Source organism: Equus caballus, chromosome 18, assembly GCF_041296265.1.
Source record: "Equus caballus isolate H_3958 breed thoroughbred chromosome 18, TB-T2T, whole genome shotgun sequence".
Classification (NCBI taxonomy): domain Eukaryota; kingdom Metazoa; phylum Chordata; class Mammalia; order Perissodactyla; family Equidae; genus Equus; species Equus caballus.
Window position 1 is genome coordinate 3,569,383 of NC_091701.1, and position 17,578 is coordinate 3,586,960.

At 61.7% G+C, this 17,578-nt stretch overlaps 3 protein-coding genes across 29 annotated transcripts in view; 1 reads left to right on the forward strand and 2 right to left on the reverse strand.

The window, feature by feature from the left end:
- LIMS2 (LIM zinc finger domain containing 2) overlaps positions 1 to 16,754 on the forward strand; it is a 58,434-nt gene extending 41,680 nt beyond the window's left edge. For 15 of the 24 annotated variants that reach the window (XM_070242291.1, XM_070242296.1, XM_023622643.2 and 12 more), the window contains 8 exons: positions 1,965 to 2,031; positions 2,278 to 2,398; positions 12,198 to 12,347; positions 12,963 to 13,113; positions 14,010 to 14,102; positions 14,716 to 14,764; positions 14,912 to 14,987; positions 15,692 to 16,754. In XM_070242291.1, the coding sequence (XP_070098392.1) occupies positions 1,965 to 2,031; positions 2,278 to 2,398; positions 12,198 to 12,347; positions 12,963 to 13,113; positions 14,010 to 14,102; positions 14,716 to 14,764; positions 14,912 to 14,987; positions 15,692 to 15,839 (855 nt within the window). In that variant the 3' untranslated portion in view covers positions 15,840 to 16,754. Of the gene's footprint in view, positions 1 to 1,964; positions 2,068 to 2,277; positions 2,399 to 6,966; positions 7,249 to 12,197; positions 12,348 to 12,962; positions 13,114 to 14,009; positions 14,103 to 14,715; positions 14,765 to 14,911; positions 14,988 to 15,691 lie in introns of those variants that run through there. The other 9 variants (XM_023622651.2, XM_023622647.2, XM_005601420.4 and 6 more) reach the window with 2 other exon arrangements.
- On the reverse strand, positions 604 to 9,286 carry GPR17 (G protein-coupled receptor 17). 2 transcript variants are annotated; one of them, XM_014732368.3, is made up of 2 exons: positions 9,001 to 9,286; positions 604 to 6,234 (listed from the first exon to the last, which is right to left on the reverse strand). In XM_014732368.3, exons 1-2 carry the CDS (start codon positions 9,167 to 9,169, stop codon positions 5,153 to 5,155), a joined length of 1,251 nt encoding a protein of 416 aa, XP_014587854.2. In that variant the 5' UTR covers positions 9,170 to 9,286; the 3' UTR covers positions 604 to 5,152. The 2 variants fall into 2 exon arrangements, with proteins under 2 accessions (XP_014587854.2, XP_023478420.1); XM_023622652.2 differs by having other exon boundaries at positions 604 to 6,201; positions 9,001 to 9,281.
- Positions 16,755 to 17,002: 248 nt separating the features above from the next.
- Positions 17,003 to 17,578, reverse strand: part of MYO7B (myosin VIIB) — a 91,871-nt gene continuing 91,295 nt past the window's right edge. For all 3 annotated transcript variants that reach the window (XM_014732366.3, XM_070242248.1, XM_014732367.3), the window contains one exon: positions 17,003 to 17,405. In XM_014732366.3, coding sequence (XP_014587852.2) covers positions 17,304 to 17,405 — 102 coding nt within the window. In that variant the 3' untranslated portion in view covers positions 17,003 to 17,303. The remainder of the gene's footprint in view (positions 17,406 to 17,578) is intronic.

The window sequence follows — 17,578 nt, forward strand, 5'->3', positions numbered from 1 at the left end:
GAGGCGGGAGCCCTTGTAGGGGTCACACCATCTGCCTGACGTTTGGAAAGGACCACTCTGCTTGCTGTGCTGAGGAGAGACTGCAAGGGGCAGGGACAGAGCTGGAGAACAGGTGGGGCCAGAGCTAGATTATTGCAATAATCTGGGTGAAAGTGGACGGGTGTAGGCTGCGCTGCACACGCTCACAAGAGCAGATTGTTAAATTTTCAAAAATCTTGCGAGCTGGTTGTTAAACACAGCCATTATTGAAAATTAAATTCTATAAATATACAATGAGATAAAATGTTATTAAAAACAAAGGTAACATTGGGGCTGGCCCCGGCTCCGGGCCGAGTGGTTAAGTTCGCGCATTCCGTCCGCTGTGGCGGCCCAGGGTTTTGCTGGTTTGGATCCTGGGCGCGGACATGGCACCACTCATCAGGCCATGCTGAGGTGGGATCCCACATGCCACAACTAGAAGGACCTGCAACTAAGATATACAACTATGTACCAGGGGGCTTTGGGGAGAAAAAGCATACAAAAAATATAAAAAGAAGATTGGCAACAGTTGTTAGCTCAGGTGCCAATCTTTAAAAAAAACAAAAAAACAAAGGTAACAAATACTGAAAACTCACCATTCCCTAATCATTTTATTACATTTGCTATCACCAGTGCCTTTGTGGTTGTTCCTGTCTGTCGCACCTGCACGGTGAAAATGCCATGCACGGCAGCTGCTGTGCAGCTCTCAGCAGCTCCATGCCTGCATCACGCTGGTAGCTTGAAATTGGCCACGGTGGGAATATTTACACCATAAAAACTGACAAACGCTGCCGATAGGCCCCCAACCCCCCCCCGAGGTGGTGGTGGAACACTGACTGGCACGCCGGCGGTGGTGGCAGTGGAGCTGGTGGCCAGTGCCAGATGCGGGCAAGATTGGAGCTGATGGCATTGGCTGGCGGATGGCTGTGGGGTGTGATCTGCCTGGCAGAGTGGGAGCAGCTGTTCCTCATGGTGCCTCCTGGGAAACGCCGGCCAACTGCAGAGGCTGTGAGAGGGGTGGGCAGGGCCGTGTGAGCGGGTGCATGTGCCTAGGATGAAGCCTGGCACACAGCAGGTGCTTGGGAAGTACTCGCTGCTGAATGAGTTTATCCCCTGCTGCCTCTACGGGTCACCGCGCAGGGCTGTATCCAGTGGCAGCCTAAGAAGATACTCATTTTAGAGAACAGGGGAAACCAAATGAAATTGTCCAGGGAGAGGAAAGCAGAGAAAGGCTTTGGCCGCACTTGGGGCCAGCGCAAGGGCCCTCGTTGCCCAGACAGATGGGGACCGCGGTTGCCTGGCTGGGGTCCACACTGGCTCCTGCTGGCTGCAGGCCTCAGGGTTCTCCCTTGGGCTCCCTTCCCACCCCTCCCTGTGTCCCTCATTCTGACTCCCCTCCTGGGTCCTTTGTGGCCTCTGGGGGAAGTGGTCTTCTCACACAGAGAGGACACAGGAAAGACAGCAAAGTGACACATGCAGTTCCAGCCAGACCCCAGCCCTGCTCAGCCTGAGCTCCCGCCCCCTTGCTCCCAGGACCAGCAGGGCCCAGCTGTTCAGCACACAGCAGCAGCCCTTTGAGGGGTGGCCTTCCTGAGCTCCCGCCCGGCCCTGGCCCTCGCTGTGCGAGGCCCTCACTTGGGGCTCCTGCTGGGTCGGCGGGGCCAGTTCCCTCCCACCTCCAGGTCTTGCACCTGCTGTTCCCGCTGTCTGGACTGCCGTCCTCCCAGGACCTGCCGTCTGCTGCTGCCTTCTAGCTCCTTATTGCCCCTCCAGGAAGCCCTCTCTGGAGGGAGGGTTGGGTCCCCCTTCCTGTGTGGTAGCAGCTATATGAAGTGGGTACTCGTCCAGCCTCCCTGAGGGCAGGTCCTGACCCGATGAGGACCGGCCCGTGCAGCTCAGGGGAGTGACGGTGGCTTGCTTGTCCCTTCTCTGCTGGCCCCACGCAGTTTGAAGGCCGGAAGTACTGCGAACACGACTTCCAAATGCTGTTTGCTCCGTGCTGCGGATCCTGCGGTAAGGGCTGCGACACCCCGGCACTGCCCAGGAAGGGTGAGCAGGAGCGCGGGACTCCTCCCTGACCACCCACGCTCTCTGAGCTCCAGCCTTCAGGCCCCCGGCGGCCCCACCTTCCCACGATCTGGGACGGGAGCCCTGGGACCGCCGCGAGCCGGTGGAGTACCAGCGAGGACAGGACTTGGGAGGGGCTGTGGGGTGGGGGCGCGTGCCCTGCCCTGGCCAGCGGGGACCTCTCTCTTTCAGGCGAGTTCATCATCGGCCGTGTCATCAAGGCCATGAACAACAGCTGGCACCCGGGGTGCTTCCGCTGTGAGCTGTGTGACGTGGAGCTGGCTGACCTGGGCTTTGTGAAGAACGCGGGCAGGTGAGCCGGGCCGCCTTGGACAGTGAGGGGGGACCCTGGTCACAGGCGCTGTGTAGTGGGAGCCAGGTCCGGTCCAGGCAGATAGGAGAACCCTGTCCAGTTTCGGGGTGAGGACTGAGGCTGGAGAGAGTGAGGGTGATGAGGCAGGCCCACCCCAGGCTCGGGGGCGTTCCCGGGAGCAGGCTGGCAGCTGACAGCAGATGGCTAGGAGGAGGCCGGCTGGAGCAGGAGCCGTTAGACGCCGTGGAGGGATAGGGAGCTTTGAGGCAAGTTACTGCAGCCCGGCCACCCCGTGCTGCTGACTCCAACTGTCCGCCTCCCTCCACGTGCCCACGGTGGATGCTGCTGGACAGAACACGCCCCACTGGTGGCCATAACCCTGGTCGGCGCCCAGTGCCGGGTCTCTTTAGTAGGCCAAGTCCCACTTCCAGGGAGACTTGCTCTTTTCTCCTCACCCCCTCCTCCCACCGCTGTCTCTACACCCCCACAGTGAGCACCTCGCCTCCCACTTCCCGGCACCTGTACTGCCCCTGCCTCGGTCAGGTCACGGTCACAGTGGAAGCCATGTGCCTGTGCCTCCCACAGCCCCGCTCGCCCCTTGAGCGAAGGCTCCTGGCTTCCTCTGCTCTTTCCCCGTCTAAAGGATCAGGCTCCGTAGCTCCCGGTTCACACGCCTCGGAGCCTTCCTCCCGCTGCGGGTCTCTGCAGCACCCTGGGACACCTGCTGCCTCGGCCCAGCTGCTCCCCGTGGCCCAGGCTGGTCGGGGTCCCTGTGGTGTCCACGTTGCAGACCTGGGGTCCCTGCTGGGTCCTCCCTTGACCCCCCAGCGGCCTTCACTGCAACTCCCCTCCTTTGTGCTGAAAGGCCTCCTGTCAGGCTGCTCAGGACTGCTCCCGTGGTGTCCTGCGTCCTGCCTGCGCTTGTCCCTTTCCTCTTCTCCTTCCTCCATTGTCTCTTCATGTCGGGCTCTTTTGGGGCTCTGCGCTTGGCCCTCGTGTCTGCCCAAAGTCCCAGAGCCCTAACTGGCCCAACTGCCCACGTGCCATCTCCACTTGGTGTCCACCAGGCATCCCAAACCCAGCGGGTCCCCAGCGACACTGAGTCGCCCTCTGCTGCCCACTGTGTCTCAGGGAAGAGCACCGGCCGCCTCCTTGCCCACACCCTGGCTGCCACCAACTTCCACAGCCTCTCCTCTCTGGGCCCTCATCTCCGTCTGTCCTTCTGTCGTCGCAGCCTCCTTCCTTCCTGCTGTAGTGATCTCGTCTGGTGGTGCGAGCCGGCCCCACCAGAGACACACGTGGCCTCGTGTCTGTCTTGATGTCTGCAGGGCCCTCAGCCGGAGCCTGAGCGTCGCTGGTCTAAATGAGAGGCTGTCGGGCAGACAGTGCAGCGGCCCCGTGCTGCTGACCATTGGGGTCACCTGCTGAGTGCGGCCTGAGGGGGTCCTGTCCCCTTCCTGAGCCACAGCTCACACAGTTTGTTGGGAATATTCAGAAGAGACTGGAAGTGCTTGGGAAAGTAAGGTGGGATACGAAAGGGCCACGTTGCTGTCACAGAAGGGGGCAGGGCCGTCTCTCAGACTCTCCCTGGCCCAGGTGCACTCTGAAGCCCACGATGCAGGACTCGGAGTCCGCGGGGGCCAGGCAGGCCATGCGGCCGCCGGAGCACAGTTGAGGGCGTGCGCAGCCCTTGCCTCTGCTGCCTTCGCCTCCACTTTGCCATTCTCGGGTCGGGGGGAAGAGAAGTTCTGGGAAGGGCATTGTGTTAACCAAAACAGTAACCTTCAGAGTCTTAATGTCCATTATATTTATGATCAGTATAATCAAGTACAGAAAAGGACCTGTTAGGGCTATGAAGTGAAGCAGCTGGGAGCTTGGTGGCCAAGGTGGTAGAGGCCTCTTGGGAGGGAGCGGGGCTAAGGATGCCCCTGCTGGGGCTGAGTTAGCGGAAGACACGTTCACGTGGCAGACCCCGGCGACCACGGCGACCTCAGGCAGTGACAAAGCTCGGCTCCCTGAGACTGTCTGCCCTTGCTTTGTCCTCGACCAGGGCTCGGGAGGGGCTGTGCAGCTACCCAGAAGCTCTGGGGCTTGTCAGCCCACATGTGGGTCTGTGTGTGGGTTATAACCGGAGGGTCAAGAACTGATGTCCCCACAGGCCATGTGTGCTGGGTGTCAGCTGGTGGCCAGCCTGAAATGACTTACCGTGTTCAGCTGTAATTTATAGTTCATGTCCCCTGAACTCAGGGGCTATCCGGCAAAGGTGCCACATGGGAACTCAGAACACCTTGCACTTCAAAGGAAATATTTAGATGCTCCACCCACCAAGATTCCCACGTCCCCTCTTCTGGGCCGTTTGCCCTCGGGGCTCCTTTCTGCAGAGGCCGGGCCACAGTGCCTTTCTGTAGCGGGGAGGAGGCGGGGGCCTGAACGTTCCTCCTCACCGCAGGGTGAAGCCCCCAGGATCTAGAGCCGTAAGGGTACAGGGCCGCCACAGTCTACAGAGGGGTGGCCAGTGGTCCCTGTAGTCAGTTCTCCCTTTTTAGGGAGTTTCGTATTAGGTATAAGCCAGAACTCAGCGCTGGATGATTAGTTTGGACCTTGGAGGAAGGGTCGTGACCTGCTGAGGTTTCTGTTTCCCATCTCGGGGCAGCTGGGGAGAGGGGAGCTTCTCCTGTGCGTTTGGGAGAAGCTGGAGCCCCCCGGGGAGCTGCCCTTCTGCGACAGTCTGCGGCTGGCCGGGCGGGTTGGGTCTCAGAGCTCGGACCTGGCGCTCAGGGAGCTCTCGTTGGTCTTGCCGTCCAGGCTGGGGGGCGGGCCCGAGAGCCGCCGGCCGCAGAGCAGGTTACAGAGGGCGTCGCGGAACTTCTCGGCCACAAAGAAGTACATGACGGGGTCGAGCGCCCCGTTGAGGCTGGTGAGGCAGGAGGTGACGCGGTTGCCCAGGGCCAGCGCGCGCTGGGCGGCACAGGAGGTGCTCCCGCGGTAGAGCAGCAGGTAGAGGGAGCGGTGCACGTGGTAGGGCACGAAGCACACCAGGAAGATGGCCAGCACCATGGCGATCATGCGCACCGCCTTGCTCTTGAGGCGCTTCTCCACGCGCGGGCCCTGCCGCAGGCTGCGGATGATCAGCAGGTAGCAGGTGACCGTGGTGACGAACGGGAAGGTGAAGGCCACGGCCAGGGACGCGAGGGCGTGGTGGGAGGCCTTCTCCCGGTACAGCTGCAGGCAGACGACCGTGTGGTTGGTCTGCACGGTCTGCGGGCTCACCAGCAGCGGGGCCATGGCCACGGCCACCACCACCCAGAGGAAGGCGCAGGCCAGGTGGGCATAGAGGGGTCTGCGGAGCTTGAGGGACTTGACGGGGTGCACGATGGCCAGGAAGCGGTCAGCGCTGATGCAGGTGAGGAAGTAGATGCTGGCGTACATGTTGAGGTAGAAGAAGAAGCCGGTGAGTCGGCACGGGATTTCCCCGAATGGCCAGTGGTTCCCGGAGAAGTGGTAGACCAGGCGGGTGGGCAGGACCAGCACACAGGACAGGTCGGCCACGGCCAGGTGCATCAGGAACACGTTGGCAGGGGTGCCCGACTTGTGGTCCCGCATGAAAAGCCACAGGGCCAAGGCATTGCCCACAAAAGCCAGGATGAAATCCAGGAGGTAGAAGGAGGCGAAGAGGACGTTCTCCAGCGGCGTCTCCTGGCCGCATTGCTCTGCGGTGGCCAGCGAGGAGTTGGTGATCAGACCTGAGGAGGCCAGCTCAAGGCCATTCATGCTTTGGCTGGAGGCAGAGCTGGGGCACGAGCCTGGAGGGAACAAGCAGACAGGTCCCAGAGAGCCTGGGACAGGTGAAGTGTCACCCTCTCTGGAGGTCCAGGAGCCTCGGGAAGCCTTCAGGCTCTGCTGACCCTGACCTTGGCCCTGACCCCAGGGACGGCACTGCTCTAGGCTGGGCGTTGCCCTGGGGACTACTGAGGGGTACCTCCTGTGTCCATTGGGGGGTTTTCTGAACTTCAGCAAAAAGTAGAAACAAAGCCAGGGCCCGGAGCTTTGCAAGGCTGGTCCTGGGGTGGCCTTCCCCTTGCTAAGCTGTGTGCCTGCTGAGCATGTGAGGGCCTGGGGGACAGAGTCAGCCCCACGGGGAGCAGGGAGTGAACCCCGTATGTCTGAGGCTCTGGAGGCAGGAGGGCGGAGGGAGGGGCCCCACGTTTTCTGTCCCGTTCCCAGGTTGCTGTCCGAGTATGAGGGGCTGGCATGTGCGGCCCTGAAGCCCCACTCCTGATGGATGGGGGGCAGGTTACCTGTTCCTGAGAGCCTGGTGCACGGAGCCTGGCCAGCTCCTCAGACCTCGGCCTGGCCGGTGCCGACCTGCCTGCCCAGCCCACGGCACTTCCCACGCGTGCTGTGTCCCTGCTTCCTGCCTCTGTCCTGCGCCAGCCACGCAGGAGGGCCCCCGGGGATACAGTGAGGCCAGGTCCTGGGAGGTCAGGGGCCTGCTCTGTCTGCTGGCACCCGAAGGCCGTCCAGGCCTGGATCTCAAGGTCTCTCGAGCTTTCTGGACTCAGCCCACCCACTCTGTTTGGACATCCTAGTGGGTGGAGACCTGTACTTCAGGGAGCCGTGCGCTTGGGCCTCAGGCCAGCCATGGGGGTTTGACTAGCGGAGCACTGGACAACCAGGAGGCAGACTGTCCCAAGAGAGCAAGAGCCACTGTCCGCAGAGGCGGAGAGCCCACCGGGGTTTCCCCACCCAGATCTCAATCTCAGGCCTGTCCGAGGCCGCCTGTCTGCCTGGCCTCGGTCTCCTGCTTTCCCCATCCCTGAGGGGCCCCCTTCAGAGCCCTGCCGACCGAGGTGAGAAGCTGTTACATCTGGTGAACCCCAGTTCTGGGGGGTTCCCCACCACTCCCTGGCAGATGGGGAAACATACTCCTGTGTTGATTTTGATCAACTCAAGAGATCCCCAAAGGAGAGGGAGGGTCAGACACTGGCCCCTCATCTGGCCTGAGCACAGGTGAAGAAGCCAGGCCCGGGGGGAGGGGAGGCAGCAGGTGGGGGCTGGGGTTCGGGGGGCTGGGCTGTCAGGCAGCAGCTCCACCGTCCTCATGGAGCCTGTCAATGGGGTCCCTGCGCCCCTCCCCACGTGGAGGCTGGCTGAGTGGGAGGGAGCCAGGGGCAGTGTGAGCGAGTGGCAGAGAGCTCAGGCCAGCTGATGTCCTCAAGTAAGGGGCGAGGTGGCACTTGCCTAATCCTGTCACATTTTGAAGGGATCCGAGGAAGCTGCCCTGTGCAGATTCTCTCCCCAGGACGCCTGAAGTTCTCATACAGACGTTTCCCTGTGGTGTGACCTGAGGGGGAGGCTTGGAGGCTGGGGGAGGGGTGGGGCCAAGTGAGTGCAGGGTCTTGTTGGAACTGGGGTGTCAGGGGCTGTAGAGGGGCTGAGCTGGGTACCCTCCACTCTAGGCCGCCCCTCAGGGCAGGGCGTCGGCACCCGGCCCCTCTGTGAGGGCTCTGCCTGCCATGCTCGCTTACAGCAGTCCTAAGAGGCAGGCTGCGGGAGCCCCATTTTATAGCTTAGGAAATCAAAGCTCAGGAGCAGCTAACTCGCCCACGGTCACGTGGCCAGAGGCAATGGCCCTGGAGCTGGACGGCAGGTCAGGGACACCCCACACCTCCCAGGTCACGGCCTTCCTCTGGGGGCTGGGAGTATGGCTGGTCGCAGAGCTCACCCTGGTGTTGTCTCCCAGGCTGAGTGCCTCCTCTTCGGGGCCTGGCCCCCAAATTTGGGGGCCCCAGTGCACAATGAAAATGCGAGCCCTTCTTCAAGGAGTAGGAATTTCAAGATGATGACAGCAGAGCATTAAACGGAGCCTGGGCCCCTTTGTGGCTGCACGGGGTGGATGTGCCAGTGCCTGGCTTTCTGCCTCCTGCGGGCCTGGCCTCCCACCCCGCTGAGGGCTGCACGCTCCCTGTTCTCTCTGGGAGGGACGCTTGACTTTAAGACGCTTTCCGGCTTGTGTCTGGCTTGTCCAGGTTTCTCTGCCCTCCCCCGTTTTAGGAGTTTGGATCCTGGTTTTTGCAGCGGGGTCTGAAATGGGCCCTGCGTCACTCTCCGTGCATCCCCTGGAAGTGTGAGCCTGGCCTGCAGTTGCTGGCTCCCCGATGGCTTGGTCTGCTCAGGGCAGGGCGGCTGGGTGGGGTGCACGCAGTGGGCCTGGGCAGCGCGGGCCGCGGCTGAGGGTAGGTGAGCGTCAGGGCACAGGGGTGACCGAAGAACGAGGCCTGGAGGGAAGTGCTGTGGTGGGGGTGGCCTGGCGCCTCCTCCCTGTACCCCGGGCCAGTGCTGAGAGCCTGGCTGTGGATTCCGGCTGTCACTGCGGCTGTGGGGCTCAGGCAAGGCTCAGCCTCTGTAAGCTGACGGTGGGACAGGAACACTGCCTGGCAGCACCGCCACCGTTCAGACCGGGGCAGCCCTCAGTAAATAGGTTATGCCGTTATCACAGAAGTGTCTCGGGGACAAGGACACCCTCGTCCCTGTCCTGCTCCGAGTTTGCCTCTGCTTGGGCCCCGAGCTCCCTGCCTGCCCCTCCCAGCGCCAGCCCTTACCTCTCACAGCAGGTCCAGGCAGAAGGGGCAAGAGGGCTGGGGGGCAGCAGGTGGGCCGTGACCAGTGGGTGGTGGCGCTGGGGTGGGCTCTGTGCAGCTGTGGTGGAGGGCTGCTATTTAAGGAGAGGAGGGGAGGCTGCAGCCCCTCTGGCCTGAAAGGCCGCTTCATTCCCGAGGGTCCCTTGTGTGGTGGGCCACTCCCCAGCTGCCTCTGCTGCCACAGGGCTGTGAATATTCCAGTGTGTCCCAGCCCATGCGCCCCCCCACTCCAGCTCGGCCACCGAGCGTCACAGAGGCTGAGTGTGTGACTGTCTCAAAGCCATGGAGTGGGCGTGGGCTGGGTGGGGGGGACGGGCTGGGACCGACAAACACAACAGGACGCTTCAGAACGGGATAATTTCCTACTAGTGGTGGGGCAGGGAGGGGCTGGCTGCCATGGCAATGGGCCCGGGCTCCCAAGCCTGCTTGGCCCCCAGTGCAGGGGGTCTTGTGAATGGGAGGGTGGGAGGCTGAGGAGTGTTGTCTGGTCGAATGAGAGGGGACTCTTTCAGAACACTTGCTGTAGGGTCCTTGTGTCCTGCCCCATATAATGAGGCTCCGTTTGGGCGTGCGGAATAAATCATGGCCTTTATCTCGAGCGAGGCACAGCTGCAGGCCACCTCATAATGGGGCCCTGTGTGAGCCTGTGGGGACACAGCTCAGCCCTCGAGGCCCGGCCCTCACCTGTGCGGGCTCCTCCTCTGGACAGGAGGCTGTGATGAGGGCCACTGCTGCCCACTCGCCCAGACTCCTCCTGGGGGTGGCTCGAGGCTGGAGGTGCTTGGATGTGGCAGTGGCTCTCCTGAGTCTGCCCAAGCAAAGCTTGTTTCTCTCTGTCTTTTCAAAAATGATATATCTGCTAACACAGGGGACAAAATCACTGTTCCTAATTTCAAAAGACCTTTAAACTTTTTAGTTGAAGTGTTAAAAATGTATGTAGCTATCATTGGGAAGTAACTACCACATGTATCACCTAAAATTTGTCTTTTCGCACAAGCCTGTGCCGTTGGGGTTTCTGGATTGCCCGTTTTACAGAGGAGGAGACTAGGCTCAGGGGTGCATAACTTGCCAGTGACAGATCACCAGGAAGTGGCAGAGCCAGGATTTGAACCCAAGCACATGCCACTCCAAAACTATGCTTTGTGTGTGTGTGTGTGTGTGTGTGTGTGTGTGTTTTGTTCTGTTTTTCTGTTGCACCTTGATGCTAGAATTCTTAGGTTCCATCTTCATTCTACCTGGAAAAAAAATCTGCAAGTTGCCGTTTCCTCTGGCACTGGCATCAGGTCTGTCGAAAAGGTGTTTCTCATCTGGGGTTCCTTCAGGAGAGCCAGGCTCCTCTGTTCTGTCTCACCTGGGAGTCAGTGGGGTGTGCAGGTGTGCGAGTGGGGGCAACCCCCTCAGTGCCGTGCCCTGTAAGGTGCCATCTGGAAGAACCAGCTCCCACGGTTTGAAATGAGGGTGTCCGACTGGCTGCCCTGAGCAGGGCATGTCTGAGGTTGGGGTGATTGCTGACAGTGGCTTTAAGGGCACTGACCACTGCAACAGAATTTTGGGGAGTTGCGCTAATTTCTATAGCTTTGAAACAAAAATTGTTTCATGTGGGTTGAGTGTAGTCCTAACGCTAAGAGGAGTCCCCAGAATTGGGAGTGGGGTAATGGGGAATAAACGCTGTGTCTGTGACAGAGACACACGCAGGTGGCAGATTGCTATGGAGAGGGCTAGCCACAGGGGAGAGGGTCAGCCCTGGGCCCGCTGTGGCAGGTGGCCTGGGCTCGGCACTGGGGGCACAGGGTGTCTGGGTCAGAGTGTAGTGGGAAAACCCATTGGGCTTCAGAGATCTGGGGACTGAAAGGGGTAAAGTCTTAGTTCTGGAGATGAAGACTGCAGCCACAGGCCACGTCTGTGGCCCATGGGCAGGTAGAGGAGCCAGGGGTCCTGGGCCAGCAGCCACTGCCCTCTGTGGCAGACATGCAGGGTCCGGTGAAGCATGGCGGGGAGCCGGTCAGAAGCTTAGCTTGGGCCCCTGCCCTTCACACGCACTGGGGAGATAAGACACACACAGGGCAGTAGTATGTGCAGCATGCAGTCCAGACCCAAGTGAGGTGGCAGGCGCTGTGGTCCAGCACATGGATGCTGAGTTGGCTGCCCTGGCTTCTAGGATCTGCCCACTACACCTGCATAGGGGATCCTGAGTCTGTGAGTTAATCTCTGAAGTAGACTCCCTGACGTGCCTGTGAAAGGGGCCGATGCTGGCATCAGGTGGTGGAGGCTGGCGGGGCGGACAGGCTTCCTGTGGATTGGGGGCCTGGAAAGTGGAGGGGGGGGCCCGGATGCATCAGGAACACTTACAGATGGGGGGGGCAGGTGGGGGACGAGGAGCAGTGGATTGGGGCCTTTGTGCATCTTTGCCTGGGGACCCTGAATCTAAATTCCTGCCACCTTTGAGGCCCAAGGACACAGAAACCATGTTGATTTCTCTCTCAGTAGAGACCACAGCTGTTACTCAATGCAGAGAGAGGCATCAGAAATTACTCCGAGGTCTTTACAAAAAAGACTCTGTAATGACACATCCTGGGTTTGGGGGCCTCCATCTGACACAGCCGTGCTTGTCTTTGGAGACAGAAAGCCTGTAGATGTTTGGGTCCCTCTGTGTCTGGCAGACCCCAGAGGAGGCGGGTGTGCAGGCCCTGGCATGTCTCGGCCACTCTGCTGGGCACAGCTGGGATTGAAGGCTAATAGTTACTATACAGTTACTCATGGGTGTTAAAAGACATTTGAAAAATGAAACCGATTCTTCAGCAAATGCCAATAAAACAACATCTACTCTATTCTGCATGATGTCCTAGGCTCAGAAGAGGTGTCAAGAAAAACCTATCACGTTTGCCCTACTATCCGAAGATGGCAGACTCCTCCAATATGGTGCATGTCCTTCCAGTCCTTCTCCTGTGCAGACACCCCTTTTAGAGGATGCGTCTGGCCTTCCTGCCGCAGGGGCGGTCCCTTGCTTTCCTGGCCTGGCCCCTGGAGGCCCGCGGGCATTTGCTAGAGTTGTGTGTGGGGGAGTGGGGCGCGGATCTTCTCCAGGGAGGCAGCCGGGCTGTCTGCAGAGGAAGAGGAGGCCTGGCGTCTGCCCCTAACCCCCGCCTCCCTTCCTGCAGGCACCTGTGCCGGCCTTGCCACAACCGTGAGAAGGCCAAGGGCCTGGGCAAGTACATCTGTCAGCGGTGCCACCTGGTCATCGACGAGCAGCCCCTCATGTTCAGGAATGATGCGTACCACCCGGACCACTTCAGCTGCACCCACTGTGGGTGTGTATGGGCAGGTGGAGAGCCAGTGGGGGTGGGACCGCCACCCTGGCAGTGATGGAGCAGGAGAGATGGCCCCGTCCTGAGAGTGGGGCGCAGGGTGGAGGTGGAACGGTCCGGGAAGGCACAGCTGCAGGGGACCCCTCCCTCAGGGCGCTGTTCAAGCAGGGCTCGCATGGGTCCTGGCTGGAGCCTCGTGGGTGAGGGAGGGCTGGGACCCCGCTGAAGCTGAGAGGAAGGAATCAAAGGCAGAGGGCATGGGTGGGGAGGAGGGGTCCGTGCTGGTGTTGGAGAGGGGAGCGAGGGGAGAGAAGCTACAGAGCCGTCCCCCCAGATCACAGTCTGCTGTGGAGGGGCCCGGAGAACAGATCAGCTTCTCAGAGGGCCTGACAGGGCGGAACACAGGCCGCCTTCTGCAAGGGCCAGGCAGGAATCCTGTGCCCCGGGGCCTGTCTGGGCCACAGGAAGTCTCCAAAAGGATCAGAGATCAAAGAGCCCCCTGCCCTGGGTGCTCTGCTGGGACAGTGGGGCCTGCACCCCTGGGGCTGGAGGAGCTGGTGTGACCCCCACCAGCACAGGCCCTCAGAGAAGGCCTGGGGGCTCCACACTGTCTTCCAGGAAAGAGCTGACTGCTGAGGCCCGTGAGCTGAAGGGTGAGCTCTACTGCCTGCCCTGCCATGACAAGATGGGCGTCCCCATCTGTGGGGCCTGCCGCCGGCCCATCGAGGGTCGTGTGGTCAATGCGCTGGGCAAGCAGTGGCATGTGGAGGTGAGTGGGGTTGGCCCAGATGGGAGGTGGCGTCCCCATGAAGCCCTCCGCTCTCCCACCCCCAGAACGTGGGCTGGCTCCCAGCAGGCACCTTCCTCTTGGGTGCTGCCCCTCCTCCCTCTGGCTGGGGACCAGCTGGTCCACAGGAGCCAGGAGACCAGAGCGCACAGCCCATGGTTGGGCAGCCACGCTCATCTTCCTTCTTCCCCCTGCTGGCCTTCTAGAGGATTCCAAAGTGATAAGAAACCCTTGGGGACCACCTGCCCAGGCAGCTGGGTGGGACTGCAGCTGACGGAACCGGGTGTGCGTACAGCCCACACAGACGTGGAAGCCGGGCACACCTGCAGGGGAGCTCCTTAGGTGTGTCCCATGGGTCACCTGGCGCACTCACCCCTGCACTGGGGCTCTAATGGTCCTATGGACACTACTCGGAAGGGAGGTTTTCGATCCCCAGTGACCTGGCCAGCTGTGTATCCCAGAACCTCTGCCTTGGGTGGTGTCTTTGAGAAGGTCGCCATGCAGCCCTGGCCCCCGCGCGCTGTGGGAGGGGATCCTCACACGCAGAGTCCTCACCAAACAGAAGATGCTGCTCTGAGACTGCAGGCCTGGCCCCTGGGGGATGCCCATGGGGGGCAGGTGCATGCAGCCTTCTGAGGGGCACCATACTGACACCAGCAGCCCCCCAGGAGGGCCCGCACCTGACAACTTGGGCTGAGGCTGCAGGCCTGGAGAGGACGGGGACGCCGGTGTCACTGGGTGTTACAGAAGGAGCGGGGTCTGCTGACCCAGGGCGGTGGCCCACTGCCCCACTGTGAGCCAGCGAGGCACTCTCCCCAGGGGCCTCTGCTTCCTGTCCCCCCGCCACTCCCCAGCCCCGACACTGCCCTCTCCCCTAGCACTTTGTCTGCGCCAAGTGTGAGAAGCCGTTCCTGGGTCACCGGCACTACGAGAAGAAGGGCCTGGCTTACTGTGAGACCCACTACAACCAGGTAGGGCTGGCCCAGAGGGTGCGCTGGCAGGGCCTGCGAGGCCACGGCTGGAGGGGCTGCGGGGCGGTGAGAAGGCTGCCTGTGAGCGCTGGGGGACGGGAGGCAGTAGGCAGCCCTGGCAGGAGGTCAGGAGCTGTGCTGGTGCTAAGGCTGGGCCTGAGTGCCCAGCCCTGGCTCCTGGCTCCTGGCTCAGCAGCCCTCCCGGCCTCTGGCTCCTCATTTGAGAATTGTGCCTCTGTGGCCCAGGCCTGTTGTGGGACTGAACGAGATGACAATGTGAAGCCCTGGGCTCACAGGGGTGGCATTTACCACCACCCGCTCCCTCTCGCCATGTCTGGCAAAGCCACCCAGTGCTCTGGTGCAGAAGACAGGGGTTCCCACCCTGGCCCACACCTTGCAGGACACTGGCAGGAGCAAGGGGCCTTTTGGGGAGGAATGCCCTTACTGTCGTCCTTCCGGGGGATGATGGGCCCGCGGTGCCCCCACACCTGGCCTGAGGCTGTGCCCTGCCAGGTGGATGCTGAGAGCTGCCGTTTGGGGGGGGTGGGCGGGCCAAACCCCTGGCCCTGGGCTGAGGCACATCTGCCTGGTTGACACGCTGCTCTGTCCACAGCTCTTTGGGGACGTCTGCTACAACTGCGGTCGTGTGATTGAGGGCGATGGTAAGATTCCTCTGTCCCTGTGCCGCCTCCCTCCCCTGGCCCCCGGCCCCCGGCCCCTGCTCCCTCTCTGGGCCTGGGTCCTGCAGCTGCCGCCCCACTGGCCCTCAGTCTGCCCTGCTAAACCCCACCCGCATCTGTCCGTCACAGTCGTGTCAGCCCTCAACAAGGCCTGGTGTGTGAACTGCTTCTCCTGTTCCACCTGCAATGGCAAGCTCACCCTGAAGTAAGTCGGGCCAGCCTCCAGGGGTGCTCCAGGGGTGCGCTGGGCAGAGAGGACTTGCACAGTGTCTCCCTTACTCCCTTTGCCCACCCTCCCTATGGAGCGTGTCCCGGGGGCTTGGATTTGAGTGGGCTTTCCATGGGCTCTTCCTTTCCTCAGGCTTTCCCTGAATGCCCACTCTGGTTAGGACCTGGGGATGCTGTGGGAGCAGGGGGCAGCCTCGGCCCCACGGAGGCAGGTCCAGGGACTTGCAGGGCAAGTGACATGAGCCTCCACCACACCTGTGTAGACCCTGGGCTCTGGGGAAGGAAGGGCATTCCAGCCCGGGGAACAGCATATTCAGAGGCAAAGCAGTCAGACCATGGCCTCATCCAGGAGGCCAAGAGGGGTGCAGGATGGCTGGAGCTGTGAGGTGTGATGGAGCCCAGGTTTCTGAGGACAGCAGGAGCCAGGGATGGTTCTGGAGTCTCAGAATCCAAGAGAAGTCTCTAGGAGGTGAGGGAGGCTGCAGCCCGCCTCCTTGCCAACTGTGACCTCTGGCTAGTAGCTCATCTGGGGCTTGGCCTGCAGGCTGGAAGCAGGCTGGTGGGGAAGGCTGCGGGCTAGGGGCCAGGGAGGCCCACTCCTTGGCCTCGATGGGGTCAGAGGAGGCCCAGCCCAGGGTTGGTGGGGTGTGGGGCTCTCCTGACTGCGGGACATCCCCCCAGGAACAAGTTTGTGGAGTTCGACATGAAGCCTGTGTGTAAGAGATGCTACGAGAAGTTCCCGCTGGAACTGAAGAAGCGGCTGAAGAAGCTGTCGGAGCTGGCCGCCCGCAAGGCACACCCCAAGTCTGTGGGCCTCAACTCTGCCTGAAAGGCCCCTGCCTGCCTCCCGCCTCTCCCTTCCTGCTGGTCTCCCTGCTCCTCCTGCCCCTTCTGTCCGCTGCCTCGGCTCTGCATCTGTCTCCTCCATCTGTCGCCTCTCCCCGTCTCCTCCCTCCCTCCCTCCCTCTCTTCTCCTCATCTCTCTGCTCAGCAGTCGTCCGTCCCCTCTTCTCTCACCCCTGCCTCCTCCCCACATGCCTCTTCTCTCCCTGGCCTTGGGCTCCTCCCCTTCCTTCTGTGCAGACCCTGGGCATAGGCGGAGGCCCTGGAGGTGGTCAGCCTGTGACGGGCCTGTGCCCACAAGCTTCAGCCTGAGGTCCTCCAGCGACAGGAGTGAATCAGTGCCTGGGGCCACCCGGCCCCAGCCTGTCGTGACCTCTCCCATCCCTGTAGGGGGCCTGGTGGCTCACTTTCTCCTGTGGGAGCTTGGCCAGCCTCCACCCTAGCGTGGCCCCACTGTGCGCACATGGCCCTGGGACCAGGGCCACGAGAATGGGGGCCTCTGGCGAACCGCCCTGCCACCCTTCGGCCACACACTCACTGAACCAAGTAGGATCCCTGTGCCCAAACTGGGCCAGCAAGCCCTGCCAGCTGCACCCCACGAATCAGCAGGAGGGCCAAGGGCCCCACTCCCCCATCACCCAGGAGGCCTCCTTCCTGAAATCCTGCCTTGGCCACTCCACTGTGCTTCCTCCAGGCTCCTCTGTGGCCCCCACAGCCCCTCCAGCTCCACCCCCCCAGGGTACATGCTGACTCTCTGGGTGCGGCTGGGGGTCAGGAGGTGGTGGGGCCAGCTGGGTGGCTCATTCCTACCCTCCAGAGACGACACTTCCTCTGTGGCCAGCACAGGACCTGGCATTGTGACTCACACTTGCACAATGAATGAAGGCTTATGTACACGCCACACGGCCCGTGTGTTCTGTGGCATGGGGAGTGAGGCATGGGCGGCGGCCCCTGTGGACACACTGCTGCAGGGTTGTTGGACACTTGGAGACCAACATCAGATAGGACAGGCAAAGAGCTGCTCAGCTGGGACCCAGCCCTTGTTCCTGGGGCCAGGCTGCCATCAGGACTTGGAGATAAGGCCAGCCAGAAACCCTCAGTCCACCAATGCTGGCCCCCACCCTCTTCTCTCACTGACACAGTCGCCACTGATCCGTGAATTTTTATTGACTGTTCTTGAGGTGGGGGGTCCTCTCAGCCATCCACCCACCGGCCTGGAGGCCTGACACTCCCGCCCTGCCCTAGGCTCCCTGCTGTGGCACCGATGGTCAGCACCTGGGGGAGGGGGCCTGCTTGGGGTGCTGAGGGGCCTGGGGGTGTGTCTTGGGGAGAGGGCAGCATGAAAGGCTGCCTACTGAGGGCAGGCCCAGGGCTGAGAGGAGGGCCCTAGGGAGGTGCCACCGGGACCCCGAATTGGGAAGGGTGACTGAGTGGCAAGCAGGCCCCGCTGCTACAGCTCGGCCAGGGCTGGCGCCTGGGAGCCCCGCTGCTTGTTCACAGTGCTCAGGAGCTGCTGCACATACGAGGTCAGCAGGTCGTCCATCTTGTAGCCCTGGACACAGGAAGTGGGGGTCAGAGGCTGTGGCACAATAGGGGGCTGGGACCAGGGCCTGGCAGTGCTAGCTTCTGCCGCTGCAGGAGGGAGGGAGCAGTGTTCTTGCTGCTGGGAATGGAGTGCCCCCCTCCTCCGAGTGCCTGGGGCCTCGGCCAAGGCCAGGCCTTGCT

Bases quoted from the DNA above. Each gene is read 5' to 3' on its own strand.
- GPR17 (XM_014732368.3), bottom strand. From the start codon at position 9,169: ATGAAGCGGCCTTTCAGGCCAGAGGGGCTGCAGCCTCCCCTCCTCTCC. The intron at 6,235-9,000 runs GTAAGGGCTGGC...CACCTGTCCCAG, and splicing joins GCCTGGACCTGCTGTGAGAG to GCTCTCTGGGACCTGTCTGC.